General features: G+C 50.8%; 1 protein-coding gene across 1 annotated transcript in view; it reads left to right on the top strand.

Moving 5' to 3' along the window:
- hydin (HYDIN axonemal central pair apparatus protein) overlaps positions 1-20658 on the top strand; it is a 1099250-nt gene that overhangs the window by 730560 nt on the left and 348032 nt on the right. Inside the window, exons 56-60 of the mRNA XM_067997614.1 lie at positions 600-772; positions 7932-8130; positions 11316-11415; positions 12352-12451; positions 20191-20359. Of these exons, the coding sequence (XP_067853715.1) occupies positions 600-772; positions 7932-8130; positions 11316-11415; positions 12352-12451; positions 20191-20359 (741 nt within the window). The remainder of the gene's footprint in view (positions 1-599; positions 773-7931; positions 8131-11315; positions 11416-12351; positions 12452-20190; positions 20360-20658) is intronic.

The following is a 20658-nucleotide window of genomic DNA, read 5'->3' as shown; positions in this document are numbered from 1 at the left end:
ATATGGTGATTGTGGTCGGTACATTTTGGAATTTATGAAATGGCATTAATACTGCCAAATCCCACGGCCATCATTTTCACACACAGGAAATCAATGTAAAAATGACTGGGTCCCTTTGTGTTGTATTTGAATGGATTTTTCGGTGATCTCCAGCAGAGGTTACGGTGGGAGATTGGGAGATCCCTTGAAGAATTTCCAAGCCATTATTCCTAACTCTGTGACTTGAACAATAAACATTATTTCAGGGATATGTTTTTGAAATGTTTATAATGAGGGAAATGTTAGAACTAGCCAGACAAATCGGTGACTGTGGTGAAAGATTCAAATACCAAGGCACACAAGTTAGAAATAAGGGAGTTAGGAGGGAGGTGGGGGGTAATCGGGTGCAGCTTCTTCACCAAAGGAGTAATCGAATTGTGGAATAAAGGACCAGATAAGGATATTAAAGCAGACAGTAAAAATGTGATCCAGAAACAAATAGATGTGCTTGTGAAGAGAGAAGGGACTGAGGGGTATGGTGAGAAGGTGAGTAGGTAGGTTTGATCTCTGAACTTTTCTGGTTGGTAAGAATTCTTAAGCTCACAAATCTTCCCCTCCAGGACGTCACGATCTGGGCCTACCCGACTGCACCTGGGAAATTTGATGACTGCCTCGTCTGCTGTATACGGGAGAATCCCGAGCCTGTCCTGTTTAAAGTATGCTGTTATGGAGTACGTCCAGAGCTGGAGCTCGATCGCAAGCAGCTGCACTTCGACAAAATGATTCTTCACAGGTCAGACATTTAACAAAGCCACATTATAGACATGGAACCAACACGTTACAAATAGACACACTGAGGCATTTTACATTCAGAAGTACAGGCTGCCCTTAAGGATCCATCAACGTTGCCTTTGATTGGGTTGCTGTATGTATGAGTGACCCAAGAGCCTAGCCTGTCAATGCTATCTCCTGTTTGTTGCTGACAGTCAAACTCTGCACTGCCAATTCCCTGCTGAAAACAGGAACTTGCTGCATGAGGAGCAAAGAGCACAAGACAGAATCCTGACACACCCCGGTCCCCGACACACCCCGGTCCCCGACACACTCCGGTCCCGGACACACCCCGGTCCCCATCACACCCCGGTCCCCGACACACCCCGGTCCCCGACACACCCCGGTCCCCATCACACCCGGTCCCGGACACACCCCGGTCCCCATCACACCCCGGTCCCCGACACACCCCGGTCCCCGACACACCCCGGTCCCCATCACACCTGGTCCCGGACACACCCCGGTCCCCATCACACCCGGTCCCCGACACACCCCGGTCCCCGACACACCCCGGTCCCCAACACACCCCGGTCCCCGACACACCCCGGTCCCCGACACACTCCGGTCCCGGACACACCCCGGTCCCCATCACACCCGGTCCCCGACACACCCCGGTCCCCATCACACCCGGTCCCCGACACACCCCGGTCCCCATCACACCCGGTCCCCGACACACCCCGGTCCCCGACACACTCCGGTCCCGGACACACCCCGGTCCCCATCACACCCGGTCCCCGACACACCCCGGTCCCCATCACACCTCGAACCCCGACACACCCCGGTCCCCATCACACCCGGTCCCGGACACACCCCGATCCCCATCACACCCCGGTCCCCGACACACCCCGGTCCCCGACACACCCCGGTCCCCATCACACCCGGTCCCCGACACACCCCGGTCCCCGACACACCCCGGTCCCCATCACACCCGGTCCCCGACACACCCCGGTCCCCATCACACCCGGTCCCCATCACACCCGGTCCCCGACACACCCCGGTCCCCGACACACCCCGGTCCCCGACACACCCCGGTCCCCATCACACCCGGTCCCCGACACACCCCGGTCCCCGACACACCCCGGTCCCCATCACACCCGGTCCCCGACACACCCCGGTCCCCATCACACCTCGAACCCCGACACACCCCGGTCCCCATCACACCCGGTCCCGGACACATCCCGGTCCCCGACACACCCCGGTCCCCGACACATCCCGGTCCCCATCACACCCGGTCCCCGACACACCCCGGTCCCCATCACACCTCGAACCCCGACACACCCCGGTCCCCATCACACCCGGTCCGGGACACACCCCGGTCCCCGACACACCCCGGTCCCCGACACACCCCGGTCCCCATCACACCCCGGTCCCGGACACACCCCGGTCCCCGACACACCCCGGTCCCCATCACACCCCGGTCCCCATCACACCCCGGTCCCCATCACACCCGGTCCCGGACACACCCCGGTCCCCGACACACCCCGGTCCCCGACACACCCCGGTCCCCGACACACCCCGGTCCCCATCACACCCGGTCCCCGACACACCCCGGTCCCCGACACACCCCGGTCCCCGACACACCCCGGTCCCCGACACACCCCGGTCCCCGACACACCCCGGTCCCCGACACACCCTGGTCCCCATCACACCCGGTCCCCATCACACCCCGGTCCCCGACACACCCCGGTCCCCATCACACCCAAACCCCAACATACCCTAGGCCCGGACACACCCCGCTCCCGGACACACCCCAGTCCCCATCACACCCAAACCCCAACATACCCTAGTCCCCGACACACCCCAGTCCCCATCACACCCCGGTCCCGGACACACCACGGTCTGGAAGACACCCCGGTCCCCAACACACCCGGTCCCCATCACACCCGGTCCCCATCACATCCCGGTCCCCGACACATCCCAGTCCCCGTCACACCCCGGTCCCAACACACCCCGGTCCGCGTCACACCCCGATCTGGAATGCACTGCCAGGGGGTGGTGGAAACAGATTCAATTGTGGCTTTCAAAAGGGAACCGGATAAGTACTTGAAAGGAAAAAATTTGCAGGACTATGGGGATAGGGCAGGGTAGTGGGACTAGCTGGATTGCTCTTGCGTAGAGCCGGCACAGACTCAGTGGGCCGAATGGCCTCCTTCCGTGCTGCAACCTTTCTATGATTCTATATTTGAAGAGGTGACCTGGCTTTATCGAGCATGCTCAGTTGGTTTTGGCACCGGTGCCCGGACCGTATAATCAGCCCCATGGCATTGTGGGAGGGACCCAGCCTCCGTTGAGTCCCCCTCTCCACAGCAGGGAGGAACAATGCAGAGCAACCGTTTTCATCAGGCCATCATTGTACATACCTGTGTCCTGAATTTCTGAGGCGCTACAATGGCAGAGTTTGGGAAACTGGTTTCTCTCTCGATCCCTTGGTGTGTAGCTCAGAGACACATAAATGGGGGGGTTTCGTAGCCTCATGGGGAAAAAATTCAGGAAATCGACAGAAAACATAAGAGCCTGGAAATGACACAGTGTAATATCTTACAGTTAACATTTGTCTCAAATTACTCTGACCACTACTTTAACAGAGCGTGTTATTTTAAACCGGTTAATACCTCCGTTAAATAGTAGACAGATGCACTATGTAAATAACGCACAATGTAATATCCAGGCTAATGATGTTAACATGAACCGTAAGACTGTCCAGATGGTTAGATCCTCTTTGATGGATTAAGTGGATGATTTTATGGGATTTGTGACTGTTTTTGTGGGAGAACATGATTTTCAGTGGGCTTGTATGATTATTTTTGCTGTTACACTAATGCTTCAAACTGAATAGCGATGTTGTTGGAGGTGGGACGATTAAAATGTAACCGAGAATAGTGTTGTTTAGGGGCATAGGGCATGTTTAAATTGGGCTGTGAGCACAGAACTAGAAGACACAGATGCAACATTAACTAGGATTAAGTGAGATGAGAAAAAGCAAGATAGAGTATTGAATCAACGAAACGGGCTCCCAGCAAGAACAGTTAATGGTTTGTCACTTAACTCCTTGACGAATGGAACTGAAGGTCATTGGGATCCGTACAGACAGATGATCAGACACTTCATGGAACATGGTTCGACGCAGGTCTACTCTGCCTCAACGATGTGCTTGAACCCCAACTTCAGACAAGTGCCCCCACTACATCAGTGTGGCATTTTCCACTTATGCCAGCAGCCGTCATGTGGCCTCTCTGCGTGTGATTGCCAGTCCAGCGCCAATTATTGCCAATTTAACACCAGTCAGTGCAGATTTGTATAGTGGCCCTGCATCTACTAGGAACTGGATCGAGATTGCTCAAGCCTATTTCAGGCCGGTCCCTTATACCTGATGGACTTTCATCCCACTAGTTTGAGCTGCATTTAAACCCAGGCCCCAGGGCAGTAGGCCAGTGACTGACCCACTGCAATGTCCCAGAATATTGTGCATCTTGAGCACAAAAAACATCCTGATATCAGAATAGCCTAATTTCCCAAACTTCAGCCCCCAGCACAAAACTATTTCCTGTAAACTATTTATATCTGCAAAACTACAACCCTGTACATCTATACAAGTACTTCAGCACAGTCTTTACTTTCAACTTACTCTGCAACCCTCCTCCAGTGTGTCCCAGTAGTTACTATACTGACAACGTAACTCTGATCCCCCCCCATTCTTTATGTTTTCCTCAACAATGTCAACCGTGGTAGCACACTCGCCTCTGAGTCAGAAGGTCGTGGGTTCAAGTCCCACTCCAGGGACTTCAGCACAAAATCTAGGCGGAGTTGCCGTCTTTCGAATAAGGTGTTAAACCGAGGCCCCGTCTGCTCTCTCAGGTGGACATAAAAGATCCCATGGTACTTATTCAAAGAAGAGCAGAGTAGCTCTGCCGGTGTCCTGGACAATATTTATCACTCAACCAACACGTGCTCATTATCACATTGCTGTTTGTGGGAACTTGTTGTGCATAAATTGGCTGCCGCGTTTCCTACATTATAACAGTGACTACGGCCCCGATATTACCAGGGAGGCGGGTTGGCAGCGGGGGGGGCGACTGGTCGCATGGGTAACCCACCCAGTGAAATCCGTCCGTTCCCTACGCGATCGTGAGTAAATCAAAGCCGTTTAACGTGGCTTCCGGGTTCTCAGCGGGCGGACTGCGCACCCGCATCACAGGCTGTCAGCTGGAGGAGCCCTATTTAAAGGGGCAGTCCTCCATTGACTGATCCTGCAGCAAAGAACCACACAGGACCATGGAGCAGCCCAGGGGAAAGGCTTCTCCCAGGTTTAATGGTGCCTCACTCCAGGTCTTACTGGATGGGGTGAGGAGGAGGAGGGATATTTTCTACCCGGCGGACGGGAGGAAGTGGCCTGCCTCTGCCACCAAGAAGGCCTGGCTCGAGGTGGCAGAAGAGGTCAGCAGCAGCAGCAACGTCTCCCGCACCTGGATGCAGTGCAGGAAGCGCTTCAATGATCTAACTAGGTCAGCAAAAGTGAGTACACTTACTCATTTTCCTACACTTCGCCTTCCACATCACCGACCCCACCCCACAACTCCTTCTGCACTGCCAACAATACTCTATCACATCACTCCTCACACCCACTCAAAGCTCATCCTCAACTTACCTGCACTTACTCACCTCCCCAGTACTCATCCCACCACTACCACTCAACCCAATCCTCATACAATGTGATGGCTCTGTCTCATACTCACCCTCTGATGCATTTCTTTCACGGTCAGCCTCACCCAAACCAATGCATTCAGTGGTTGGCCAGGTCACCATCATTCACTCACGCCTCTCTACTTTCTCCCCTTACAGGAGAAGAGAGCCCAGAATGCATGGGAGAGGGCGAAGGCCGGAGGGGGGCCGCAACATCTGGTGGTCCTCATGGACGCGGAGCAGGTGGCTCTGGAACTGAGCCGCAGCCTCAAGTGCCTGTCCGTCGGGGACGCCAAGACTGCCACCCGACAAATGACAGATCTTTAACATTCAGCACTCGCAATAGCAAATGATGTTAACATACCTTGCCATCTTCAGCACCTCAACATCTGTCATCACGCTTAATATTGCCCTCCGTTCTCTTACAGGGCCTTCAGCGACCGCTGTGACGGCGGAGGGCGATTCCTCAGAGGACCTGCCAGCCTCTGAGGGGGCACCATCACATCTGAGCGAGCCATCCACCAGCGCAAATACACACACCTCGGTGGTTCCCCTCCTCAGTTAGTTGGGGTTGCACGTGGTGAGCATGAGCAGACACTGGTGGCAGGGGCAGCTGTGGAGAGTCCGCATCGGTGGGAGCACTCTTCTCCAGGCTCTGCTCAGCTGGACACAGATGCTGAACCCTAGGCCATCCTTTAAAAGGAGAATGTTCGAGGGACAGCAGCACATTTGCGAGGTGCTGGAACAGGTGCCACGTGCACTCTTCACAATCGCGCAGAGGATGGAGGAGTCCAACTCCTGCATGAGTGGAATGGTGGCGCAGGTACAGGAGGGGATCTCTGAGCTATTGTCACAGGGATGTGAGGGCATCTCTGAGATAGTGTCGCGGGTAAGTGTGGGAATGTCTGCGATGGAGGGAAGGCTAGCCTCCATCGAGCTTCAAGCACAGCTCAACAGTGAGTCCATTGAGGCCCTGACAACGGCCGTTCGAACTCAGGGTGAGCAACTTTCTGCCGCCTTAAACAGGCAGGCAGATACACTGGCACTGGCCTTACAAGGCTTCATACATGTCCTCCAAACTGTTGTCCAGCAAGGTGGTAGGAGTGATGTGGGCCTGGCCCAGGAGAGGGATGATGGCGAAAGGGGACATGGAAGTGGGGATGCCACTCAAAGCGCTCCCACGTCTCACCCATAACCCCCCTCTCAACCAGTACCCGCAATGCTGCCTCCTGTCCAGATGGCCGAGTCTGCCCCTGCACAGGTGCAGATGGAGCAGTCTTTGGAGGGGCCCTCACGGGCACCAAAACCCAGAGGGTGTCGGCCCAAAGCATCTAATCGGTCAGAGCATGAACAAGAGCAACCTGCCACTACCTCTGCTGCAGCCACAGGGGAGGCACCATGTAGGAGTAGTTGGAAGCGTAAGGCCAAGGTTTTGTGAGCACAAAGGGGATGCACAAGGGTGTTTGACGGTTGGTCATGTTTTTTATTTACATTTCATTTTTGTTCAAATCACATTAAATATTATTATTGTCACGACTACTGCCACGTCTTTGCCATTCTTGTCTGGCTTGTGTTATAAGTCCCTTTCATGAGGTTCACCATAAACACCCACACTAGATGCCACCCATTGGGTCACCCTACAGTGGGTGTACGTGTAGTTGCACGACTATTTTGTGCAGGTCCCTGTGGTGCAGCACTGTGTTGTGGAGCTCCACATGGCGGAGGTGGACGGTGTGCCTGGCGAGGCTGGTGATGTTGCTCATCCTCGGATGAAGTGATGAATGCAGCCACGGCAGCCCCCACCATCCTGACGGTGTGAGTTTGAGGGGGTCCACAAAGTAGGTAAATGTATTTGCACAGCAGAGTTTAGGATATAAATTAATAATTTTGAGTGGAAAGTCAAAGGTGTTGCAGCCAAAACTTTGTCTGAAGTGACAGAGTGCCCTCCTGCAATAAATGAGGTGTTCCCCCCAACTGTCAAAAAATCCTTTGCATCTCCCACTGGCTGCTGGCTGAAACACGTCTGCTACAACAGGGAGTGTTTCCCACAGCACGGGAAACACACTGAGGATCCTTCAAAATTGCACCCCTGCCAAAATCTCCTGTCAATGAGGTCTGTCAAGTACCTCAAATAGCTATGTAAGTATCTAAATGATCATCCCGCCAGCATTAATTGCCGGTCGGAGTCCCGCATGCGGGAGCTGCGCGCGCACCCGAACGCGTCATTGGGGAACCCGGAAGTGGGCAGGTTGAAGGCGGGCTCTGAACCCGCTCCGGGATTCTGCCATTTTCGGAGCCCCCCCACCCCCAACGCACCCGCTCGGCCATCCGAAAATGGCCCCTACACTTCAAAAAAGTACTTCATTGGCTGTAAAGTGCTTTGGGAATGTCCTGAGTTCTTGAATGGCGCTATAGAAATGCAAGTTCTTTCTTTCTTTCAGAAAGGACAGTAAGAGCCTCGTCATGCGGAATAATTGCCTCCTGGCAGTGGCTTGGAGAATCAGTGGGCTGGAGAATCTGGGCGATGATTTCTCTGTGTCTCAGGACCAGGGCATCATTGATCCCAAGACTGAATTTCGTGTGCATATGCACTTCCGAGCCATGCGACAAGTCAACCTGAGAAAGTACATTCGATTGGAGGTAAGATGGGAGGAGAAGGAGAGCATTGAGACAGTGAAACATGCTATTTGCATCCAGTAGACTCTATTCAAAACTAAATCATGTTCTGAGAAAGGGTGCACACCCTAAACATGAGCCCCTATTTTAACTTGGGTCGCTAGTGCGTCGAGCAAAGACAGGGTGGGCGGGAAGGCCCCATGATGGTGACACATGATCCCCAGAGAGATTTTAACTTCTGGGCCTCATTTCCATGTTTAATGTTGGACTCCAGCGGGAATCACTCCCTGACTGGTGGGCGGGCGTGGGATTTCGTACGGCAGAAGCCAACGGTCCCTGGCACTAAGGTAAGTAGACAGGTGGAGGTGTGGGTGGGGCATCTGGAGGGGATTGCGGTCGGGGGAGGGAAGCCTGGGGTAGGGGAGGCCTCCCTTCTCCTCCTGGTTCACAAGAAAACCGTAACAAAATTAAAAATACAGATAATGAGCGAGCTGTTTAACAGATTTTTATAACCGAGAGCTGGATAGGAACATAGTAACAGGCCATTCACCCACTAGAGTCTTTCCACCATTCAATTAGATCATGGCTGATCTATATCTTAACTCCATTTACCTGCCTTGGTTCCATATCCTTTGATACTCTTACCCAACAAAAATCTATCGATCTCGGTCTTGAAAGCTGCAATTGACCCCCACCATCCACAGCCTTTTGAGGGAGAGAATTCCAGATTTCCACTATGCTTTGTGTGAAAGAATGCTTCCTGGTTTCCTTCCTGAATGGCCTAGTTCTAATGCCTCCTTGTTCTGGATTCCCCCACCAGAGGAATTAGTTTCTCTCTATCTACCCTATCGAATCCTTTTATCATACTAAACACCTCAATCAGATCATCCCTCAACCTTCTAAATTCAAATAAATACAAACCAAGTTTACATAACCTGTCCTCATAATTTAAGCCCTGGTATCATTCTGGTGAATCTGAGTTGTACCCCCACCAAGGCCAATATATTTTCACTGAGGTGCGATGCTCAGAACTGAACGCAGTACTCCAGATGGGGCAGGGCCAGGCCTGCCAATGCACAGCCACAGGAAGTACCTCCCTGCCTCTCTGAAGACTATATTGCCCTGGGATTGGCCTGTATAATTTTAGTTTAAATGTTCACTTTGTGGTTTAATTTTATTGGATTGATTTTGAAGCATGATTTGTTTTTGGTCTGCTTCAGTTCCAGTTACTGTTTTATTTTCATTTACCCCTCCTGCCAGTCACAGGCATTTCACTTGTGGAACAGCCCCTGCTGCTTGGTCCAGAATTCCTCTTGCCCTCTGGGAGTTGGAGGGCAAGGGGGCTTTCCAGAGGATTCACCAGTGGGATGTTTGATGTCTGCACAGATCCACCATTACCCAGAGAGAGTGGTCCACAGACCCCACTGGACCTTCTTGGCCATGTCACAGGAGACTGGACAAGGGAAGCCGCTCCCCAGGTAGGGACCGAGCCCTCAAGGTGGCATCTGGTCGTCCCACTAGAAAAGTAATTTCAAAAGGTTGGAGGTTAAAGGAGGACATGCACAGTGACAGATGTACATACTAACCTAGGTGTCAGTAAGTGACGATACATCATGTCGCTAGGTTGTTCTCAAATGACTTGAGATGTTTAGGCCTTGAAAGATGTGTGTGTGTGGCAAAGTTTCTCTAAGGTTACATAAAGGCTTGGCATGGTTGAGGAGCCCATGTCGAACAGGCAGCACTTGGCGGCACCCAACCTTTGGGCCGTCCATGAGATACTTGGTATGGTTGGGTACTGTTTCCTTGTGTGCTGCCCTGAGGCCCATCTGGGACCAGGTCCTGCAGGTAGTGTATGCAGTGCTAAGGTTGCTCAACTCCTGCATGTGCTGTGCTCTGGGGAGGGGCTCTGAAATGCCAGAGGGTGGTCTGTAACAAAGTGAGTGTTATTACTGAGAGTGTTTTAACTGAGAGCCTGAAACTAGGGTTGGATATATGACAGATGCTGATTATAAGACTGTCAGTTATAATAGGAATGGGAGGAGGCCATTCAGTCCCTCGAGCCTGTTTTGCCATTCAGTAAGATCGTTGCAGATCTGTATCTTAACTCCATCTACCCGCCCTGATTCTGTAACCCTTAATACCCTTGCCTAACAAAAACCTATCAATCTCAATTTTAACATTTTCAATAGGCCCCCAGCCTCAACAGCTTTTTGGGGGAGAGAGTTTCAGATTTCCACTACCCTTTGTGTGAAGAAGTGTTTCCTGACATCATCTCTGAACGTCTGAGCTCTAAATTTAAGGTTATGGCCCCTTGTTCTGGACTCTCCCACCAGAGGAAATAGTTTCTCTCTATCTACACTATACAAGCCGAGTCGATGCAACCTGTCCTCATAATTTAACCCTTTTAGTCTCGGTATCATTCCGGTGAATCTGCACTGCACCCCCTCCAAGGCCAATATATCCTTCCTAAGGTGTGGTGCCCAGAGGAATTATACATTCTCTGTTACACCCTACCCTCTGGCCTCGATATTTATGGGGAGGCGGGGGTTGGAGGGGAACTCGTAGCAGCCAGGAAACCCGGAAATGCAGGGCACGCGGAGATCTGACTAATTTTTTTTCTCTATTTCCCGGCCAGCAGCCAGCCAGATTGAGAGGCTGGCTGGCGTTTGGTTGGGAAGGCCTGCTGCACAAGGCCACAGCCGAGAAGCAGAGAGGATAGAGGGAGAGCTTGGGGAGAGGGAGAGCTCGGGGAGAGGGAGAGATCATGGGGAGAGAGAGATCACACGGAGGGGAATGGATCGTGGGGAGGGGGAGATCACGGGGGAAGCACTCCTGCTGCTCCTGACCCACAAGCAGTGCTCTAAAAAGCACTTACCTGCTGGATTCAGCCGCTTTCGCCTCCCTTTAGCTAAGCTCTGGGAAACCCGGCCTGCAGCCATTAAATGTAAAAGCCTGCTAAAATCTGAGGCACGCAACCTCATTAACATATTTAAATGACTGACCGGCCTCTCAAGAGGAGGTTCGTCGCCCATCCCCAACCCACCTCCGTTAAAATCGGAAGTGGGCGTATTGGAGGTGGGTTGCGTTCAGATTTCAGATTTGTGAAAGTTTAACCTAACCCCCCCGCCACTGTCCCGCCCATCCTGGAGGGTTAAATTTTGCCCCTCTGTTTTTGTTCATTTAAACTGTTTTTTTGCCCTGTCTCTTAGGTCTATGATGCGGAAAACATTCTTGGCATTGTTCAGACTGAAAATATTCTGGTCCTTGCAGAAGCTTATGATGTGGCTCTGGACATCAGTTTTCCAAAAGGTAAGCTGGCTGCTGATCCAGGCTCCAACACCATTTGTGATAAGTTAACATTTTGGGTGTGAACCCTACGTCAGAACTGGCCAGTTAACTTGAAACATTGACTTGTCTGCTGTCTCCACAGATACTGACAGACCTGTTGCGTGTGTCCAGCATTTTCTGTTTCTGTTTAACAGAGGTCTCAGATGGATTATTTAACACAAGATGTTCTCAAATTAACAGTGACAATGCTATTTGCATGGGTCGCCCATTACAGAATGACTTTGCCACAAAATGAAAGAAATTTCAGACACACATCCCAGAGACACAGCTGACTAATATCATTTGGAATACAGATTTACTGTAACTTTAAAACCATGTAAAGTCAAAGACTCCTGTCACTGACACGGGAAGTTGAGGTCAGGTGATGTATTTCTGTTCTGCTGTGTGCGTGCTGCACCAGTTAGAAGCATCACATTTCCTACATTACAACAGTGACTACAGCCCGAAAAGTACTTCATTAGCTGTAAAGCGCTTTGGAATGTCCTGAGATCATGAAAAGTGTTAGATAAATGCAATTCTTTCTTTTCTTTCTTTATCATGCACTAGCTGTACTAGCTCATACCCCTGTTTAGTTTAGTTTAGGGATTCCTGTGCCTACTGGCACATGAGGCAACCCATTCCTTCCACTGTTGTCTGTCCAGAGCAAGATGTTTGACTCCATTGTGAGATATCTCCTTTTCCATTGTCCTGCGATAGTTCATTCGTTATCTTCTGCGCCTTCTCTTCCCTCCAGGTGGAATCCAGACTCAGAGACACCAGGTAGCCTGATCACATGACCATACCACCAAACCCCTGACAGGCAGGCTGAAGACTCCCTGAGCTCCACGCTGCTTTGCCACTGCTACGATGATTATTTTGAAATGACATTAACACCCCATCCTCGTGTGTCTGTTACAGGTACAGACGGTGGGATTGACTTTGGTGTCATCAAAGTTTTTGATAACGTGAAGCAGACCATCACCTTGAAGAACAAGGGCAAATATGAGATTGGATACAGGTACTTGTTTGGCCTGAAGGCACTGGCTCATGCTGGGCTACAGTTCTATGGGCATTGGCAGTCCTCAGTCCTGTGCCCAAGTGACCATTCTTTGTGTGTGAACGCAGCTAATAAATGCCAACTAGCAATTCAACCCTGAAGGGCATCACAGCTGAGTCCAATCCTGTCCATTTTTGTGCATTTCCCACAGGTAATGAACAGGGATGCTGGCTGATTTTCCCTTCCCTAGTCCAGGGGTGCTGAAGCTAGTCGTGGTGCCCCAACATAGGCCAAAGATCAAATCTTGGACCGTCCCAGTCTGTATGGCGAGTACCACACCACATGAAACATGTACCCATCAAAGGCAATAGGTGTTCACTTATAAACTACCTCCTTTTTTTTCCCAATAGAAGAGCTCAGTGTGCAGTTAGTATAACATCTCACAATTTAATCAGACAGATTTTCAGTTCTGCATCATAGTGGTAATCACAGCCCATGGATAAGTCAAAGAACACAATACTGCCTGGAGCAGTCCCTTAGCTGGAGCACTGGAATAAACTGAGCTGTTTTAAATTAGCATTTGTAGCTCAGAAATACGGGTTACAGCTAAAAACTTCTGGCATTGAAAAGATTTAAGGACCATGAGGTAGACTTTCACTGTCATTGGGGGTGGAAAACAGGGGTAGTGGATCGGCTGCCCTTTTTACACCCACCCGATTTTCCTCACCACTGCTTATAAACTACCCCCTGTTTTCCGCTCCTGCTGAAAGTGAAAATCTACCCCCCATGGGTGGAGACCATTGTTTGGAATTCAATCTGAGAGCTTGTAGGAGCTGGCTTCTCTATGCTTGGCCCTCACACCAAGTACAGTATAACTGCAGTCCAGTTTAAAGTGATATTTAAAATGTTCCCAGGCATCTACTGGACCCCCTCCACCTTCCCACTGGAACTTTAATACTTCATTTTGAATGTATTTAATGTCCTGCTGTCAAAATATAGCTGCTCTGCGACCAGAACTCTGTGTGTCGATGCCAGTAAACATGTCCATAGCTCCTTTGTTATTGGGTAGAGTGAATGATGGGAGTCTCCAGTGTACAAACATAGGAAATTGACTTGCAGGAAAAGACCAGCTGATCTATCAAGCCTGCCCCTCACCATGATGACCAGACTATCGTGGCTAAACACTTCTTCCCTCCCCTGACCCCCCATCCACCCTCTCAGCCACATAATCTCCTAGGAGAGGCAAAAAACCCAGGGCCACTAAGGGATAAAATACTCTGTAAAATTCCTCTCCGACCTCCTCAGGTGATTGAAACCATTCCAGGAGGTCACACGGACCAAGTGTTATTTATAAAGACACTTACCTTCTATATGATGTGATCTCTGCCCCAGTCAGGAACCGGTCCAGCTCCCTCTTAAATGCAGAGAGTCAGCACCCACCACATCCACCGGCTCACAATTCTCTGGGAAAAGAAGAACCACCTAACATCCAGTCTATTCCTACTCTTTCATAGTTTAAACTCATGTCCCCTGATCCTTCCCAACCTGTTGAACTGGAATAATCTACCATTAGGGACGCTATCCAGCCCTTAAATTATTTTATAGACCTCTACCAGGTCACCTGTAAGTCTACGCTGCTCAAAGTAAATAGACCGAGGTCCTTCTGCCTATCCAAGTAGCTGAGGTTCTTTAAGCTAGGAATCATTCTTGTAGCTCTCCTCTGGACCTTTTCTAAGGCCACTACATCACCCACCATGTGGGAGGACCAAAACTGGGCCCAGTACTCTAGATACTCTGACCAACAACCTGTATAGTGTCAAAATGGTGTCCTTTGATATATGCTGAATATTCTATTAATACAACCCAATACCTTGTTAGCTTTAGCTACAGTTTTTCTACATTGGTCGTGAACCTTTAGTGATCTGTGCGCAATAAACACCAAGATCTTTTTGTCGCTCAACTTCTTTCATTTTTCATTCCTGCAAATGATACGTGTATTCTGTGTTGGCCCTACCAACGTGCATAACACTACATTTATCAAAATTAAACACCATTTGCCAATGTGTGGCCCATTCACCTAGCACATCTAAATCTTTTTGGATTCGATTGCACTCCTCCACTGTCTTAACCCTTGCACAGATTTTGGTGTCATCTGCAAACTTACTCACCATATTCCTGACACCACTGCCCAGGTCATTAATAAAGACCGTGAAGAGTAGCGGGCCTAGGACCGATCCCTGGGGAACACCACTAGAACACCATGGGCCCGATTTTAGCACCCGGTCTCGGGTCCGTTCTCGGCGGGGGGGCCTCTAAAATCCCGAAATCGAGGAGCGGGACCGGATCGCGACTCGATCCCGCCCACTTCCGGGTTCCGCGCTGACGTGCGGGGGTGCGTGCGCAGCCCCCGCTGGTGGGAATCCCGCAGGCAATTAAAGCCAGCAGGGTTCCACTTGAGAGTATTTATCTAGCTATTTCAGGTCATTAAATGACCTGATTGAGCTTTTTTTTAACAAGTGTGGGATTTTACGGTGAAATGAGACTGTTTCCCATACTGGGGGAAACACTCACACTCCCAACGGACGTGTTGCAGCCAGCAGCCCGTTGCAGCTGCCAAGGTGCATTCCACAGGTGGGGGGGGAGAGCCTTCACCAACGCAGGAGGACACTCCGTAACATTGGGCAACGCCAGCCCTCCACCACCCTCCTCCAAGCAAGAAGATTCACTGGCGTGGAAGGGCAACCCCTGTGCGAGGACACACTTTTCTACCGTGCACAACCCCGCAGACCTACACCTGCCAGATGGGTGCTGTGTTGACACCCTTGGAGGACGAACAGCATGACCAGCCTCAGCAGCCTCGCAGTCCACGCCGTCCGCCTCAGAGACGTGCATCCCCACAACACGGTGCTGTGGCACATCCACCTGCACAGCAGGATGGAGGGCAACCGCAGAGAGAGATGCGTCGCAGGAGGCACTACCCTCCGCACAGGGTCTACAGACCGAGGCTCAGCTTCATGGACCTCTCTGAGCAGCAGTGCATACGTAGGCTCAGAGTCACTCGCCAGGTAGTCGCCGACATCTGCAGCCTCCTTAATGACGAGCTGCTCCCGGATGGACCAAGCAGCATCTTCTTACCCGTCGCCGTCAAAGTCACCACTGACCCTCAACTTCTTCGCCTCCGGATCCTTCCAGGGTGCCACGGGGGACACCACCGGGGTCTCTCAGTCATCTGCACACAAGTGCATAAGGCAGGTCACCGATGGGTTGTTCCGCAGGGCCTCGCACTACATCAACTTCGCCAGAGAGGAGCGCAGCCAGACGGAGAGGGCGGTTGGATTCCATGATGTGGCTGGCTTTCCACGGGTGCAGGGTGTAATCGATTGCACCCACATAGCAATACGGGCACCTCCACATGAGCCAGGGCTGTTCATCAACAGGAAAGGGTATCACTCCATGAACGCCCAGCTCATTTGTGACCACCGCCAGAGATTCCTACACGTGTGCGCCAGATACCCTGGCAGCTGCCACGATGCCTTCGTCCTCAGGGAGTCCACCGTCCCGCCCCTCTTCCACGCACCCAACTCCGGCAACGGCTGGCTCCTCGGCGACAAGGGATATCCCCTGCAAACGTGGCTTATGACACCTCTGAGGAACCCCATTACCGAGCCGCAGCGTCGATATAATGACAGCCACATTGCTACCAGGTCTACAATTGAGCAGGCTATAGGGCTGCTCAAGATGTGCTTCAGGTGCCTTGATCGTTCCGGGGGAGCGCTCCAATACGCACCACTCAGAGTGGGACGAATTATAGTTGTCTGCTGTGCCCTGCACAACATGGCACTACAGAGAGGGGTGCCGCTGGAGGAGGCCCCATGCACACCCGCCACCCACATTGAGGACGACAATGAGGAGGAGGAGGAGGAGGAGGAAGAGGAGGAGTACGAGCGAGAGGAGGAGGAACGACCCATGGCCCGAACACCGGCTCACCTGCGTGCTCGTCAGGCCAGGGAGGCACTCATATGCCAACGGTTCTCCTAACATCACACTGTGAGGCGTTCACATGTCATAACGTGCACAGACGAGGGTCCATACAGGCTCCCTCCACAGAAGAGTGGTGCCTGTACACCTGCACCCACTGGATTATGCCCAATGGTGGGACGGGGTGGTCGTCGTGATGATGAGGCGCACGGAAGGGACATATTGCACAAGCCGCAGAATTATGGACAAGAGGTGGCAGCATTGGTGAGAAAAAGTGACTTTATTTCGTGTTGCCATTCAAAGACTGGAAATAACAAGATAACAAATAGACAAACACCCTGGTGCAATCCCTGTGTGCTCACGGAACTTTGGGTTTTCGTTTCCTGGTACCCCTACGTGGTGCTACCCCTGTGGCTCCAGCAGAGGTGGCGGCAGGTTGCTCCTGTTCATGCCCTGACCTGGTAGATGCTTTGGGCCGACGCCCCCTGGGTTTCGGTGCCCGTGAGGGCACCTCCACAGCCTTCCAGGCTGCAACCGGGGACATCCCCAGTGTCTCTCAGTCGTCTGCGCAGATGAGCCCTGCAAATACATCTACACCCACTCTGCAGTGACACACGGGTGGCATCAGTGGTGGGTCCTCATAGGGATACCCAGGAGTGGGCATTATTGCACAAACCGGACAGGATTCGCGAAGACATGGCACTAGTGGAGCCAATATAAAGTGTGATGTGAGTTGTTCTTTAATTCAATAGAAGGAAGAACCATGACAAACCCTCAAACACCTTCATGCTCACGACACGTTTGCCTTACGCTGCCTACTGCACATATGTGATGCATGCCCTGTGGCTGCAGCACAGGTGGTGGCAGGTTGAGTGAGGCTGGCCGTGAGAGAGATGCACGAGAGGGTGAGTATGGGATAGAGCCATGAGATTGTATGAGGATTGGGTTGCGTGGTAGTGGCGGGGTGAGTACTCGCGAGGTGAGTAGGTGCAGGTAAGATGAGGATGAGGTTTGAGTGGGTATGAGGGGTGATGTGACAGAGTAGTGTTGGCAGTGCCGAAGGAGATGTGGGGTGGGGGCGGTGTTGTGGCAGGCGGAGTGTAGGGGAAAGACTACGTGTTCTCACTGTGGCTGACCTACTGAGGTCATTGGTGCGCCTCCTGCACTGTATGCAGGTGGACGATATGTTGGTGGCGCAGCTGACCCCCTCTGCCACCTCGAGCCAGGCCTTCTCGAGTGGGACGAAAGAGGCAGGCCGCTTCCTCCCGGCCGCCGGGGGGAAGATCTTTGTCCTCCCCCTCCTCCTCACCCCATCTAATGATACCTGGGGTGAGGCATCATTAAACTGGGAGCAGCCTTCCCCCTGGGCTGCTCCATGCTGTAATTTTTTCTGTTTGTGGCAGCATCTGTCAGTGGAGGACTGCCCCTTTAAATAGAGCGCCTCCAGCTGACAGATCTTACTGCGCATGCGCAGCCCGCCCGACGCGCAGATCAGCAGCGGGGAACCCAGAGGACAAGGTAAGTGGATCCAATTAGTGTGTTGCCTGCTGTGATCGCGCGGGAAACCCACTAATTTCACAACGCGCCCGCTGGCCCACCTGCCGGGAACCCGCACCCCTGGTAAAATCGGGCCCCATGTCTCCAGGCTGAACCACATTTGTTAACTAAAACTTTTAGACTGTGGGATTGGAGCCAGTTGCTAATCGAGCTTGTCAAATTTCTCCTGATACCACAAGATTCTATCTTGTGAAGTAACCCAGTGTGAGGCACCTTAGCTCGGGCTTTCTGAACGTCCAGGTAGATAATGTCTACCGGCTTACCCTCATCCACTACCCGAGTGACTTTCTCAAAAAACTCTATCGTTAGGCACGACCTATTTTTTCAGAAGCCGTGTTGTGTATTTCTAAAGGCCCCTTCCCTTTCCCAGTAATCATGGAAGGCATCTCTTATGATCCCTTCTCGCATCTTCTCAATAATTGATGAAAAGACGATAGGCCTGTAGTTCCCTGGCTCTGATTTGTCCCCTTTATTGAAAAAAGGAACTACATGAACCACCTTCCACTCTAAGGGAACTATTCCTGACCCTGTTGAACTATTAAAGATATGGGCAAGAGGCTCAGAGAGCACCTGTCCCATCTCTTTAATCACCCTTGCATGGATGTCATCCAGACCTGGAACCCTATCAATTTTGAGCTTTCCTAACTTATCCAAGATGACATTACTATCTATTTTAATATTAATAATGCAATTCAGTACTACGCACCCCTCATCTGGAACATAAGTATCGTCTACAGGAGTATAGACTGATGCAAAATAGTCATTTAGCAACTCTGCCATAACCTGAGAATCAGGAAAGCTGTGAATCAGCATATCTCTACCTGCTAATAGGGTAACCCTACCTTTATAATAGGGTAACTCTACCTTATAATAGGGTAACCCCACCTGCTAATAGGGCAACTCTACCTTATAATAGGGCAACTCTACCTTATAATAGGGTAACTCTACCTTATAATAGGGTAACCCCACCTGCTAATAGGGCAACTCTACCTTATAATAGGGCAACTCTACCTTATAATAGGGTAACTCTACCTTATAATAGGGTAACCCCACCTGCTAATAGGGCAACTCTACCTTATAATAAGGCAACTCTACCTTATAATAGGGTAACCCTACCTTATAATAGGGCAACTCTACCTTATAATAGGGCAACTCTACCTTATAATAGGGCAACTCTACCTTATAATAGGGCAACTCTACCTTATAATAGGGCAACTCTACCTTATAATAGGGCAACTCTGCCTTATAATAGGGCAACTCTACCTTATAATAGGGTAACCCTACCTTATAATAGGGTAACCCTAATAGGGTAACTCTACCTTATAATAGGGTAACTCTACCTTATAATAGGGTAACTCTACCTTATAATAGGGTAACTCTACCTTATAATAGGGTAACTCTACCTTATAATAGGGTAACTCTACCTTATAATAGGGCAACTCTACCTTATAATAGGGTAACTCTACCTTATAATAGGGTAACCCCACCTGCTAATAGGGCAACTCTACCTTATAATAGGGCAACTCTACCTTATAATAGGGTAACCCTACCTTATAATAGGGCAACTCTACCTTATAATAGGGCAACTCTACCTTATAATAGGGCAACTCTACCTTATAATAGGGCAACTCTACCTTATAATAGGGTAACCCTACCTTATAATAGGGTAACCCTACCTTATAATAGGGCAACTCTACCTTATAATAGGGCAACTCTACCTTATAATAGGGTAACCCTACCTTATAATAGGGTAACCCTAATAGGGTAACTCTACCTTATAATAGGGTAACTCTACCTTATAATAGGGTAACTCTACCTTATAATAGGGTAACTCTACCTTATAATAGGGTAACTCTACCTTATAATAGGGCAACTCTACCTTATAATAGGGTAACTCTACCTTATAATAGGGTAACCCGACCTGCGAATAGGGTAACTCTACCTGCTAATCACATTGACTTGTCTTTTGCCACAGAGCAGGGAGAGATAGAGATCAGCACTGAATCCCAGGTGGGTCAACTGGTGAGCCAATAGCTGGGCAGGACGTAACTGGAGGTCTAGAGATACCTGGAGGAGCAAATAATCTGCTGAGAGCCAAAGGCAATCGGGAGAGGGACCACAAATGGCCACCAGTCCCTAATAAGAAGATCCCTCCTCCCCTCTCGTGCTTGTTCTGCCTGTGGTTTTACTCATGCTCATACAGATCATATTCTTTCTTCTGTTAGATTTGATCTGCAACCCACAAAACGCGACATGCCAGACCTGAGATCACTGTTCAACATTCAGCCTATTAGGGGCTCCCTGTCTCCCAATGACCGCGCCAGTCACATCTACATCAACTTCCACGCCATCATGACCACAGATATCAAGGATGAGCCCATCCTACGCTGCCAGGTAAGGGTGTAGGTAGTGGAGGCTTCCAGGTGCTGATTCCAGGTAAATGCAGCTCTATGTGACATTGGCAGGTTTGCCTCTATGAGGGTGCCCCTGAGGTTTGCTTGCTGACCACACTTTCCAATCAGGCAAGTGTCCAAGTAACCTAGACATTAAAATATCTTCACAGTCTGTGCCAATTTGCATTCTTCTATTGTTGTCATACTTTAGCACAAATTCCACATTGTGGTTTGCTCCCACACATCCATTTAAACTCAGGTGAGAATAACTTGACATGAGACACACCCCAATTCACCCAT

Source organism: Heptranchias perlo, chromosome 16, assembly GCF_035084215.1.
Source record: "Heptranchias perlo isolate sHepPer1 chromosome 16, sHepPer1.hap1, whole genome shotgun sequence".
NCBI lineage: Eukaryota > Metazoa > Chordata > Chondrichthyes > Hexanchiformes > Hexanchidae > Heptranchias > Heptranchias perlo.
Note: the sequence above shows the minus strand (reverse complement) of the source record. Positions and strands in the feature narration are given on the sequence as shown.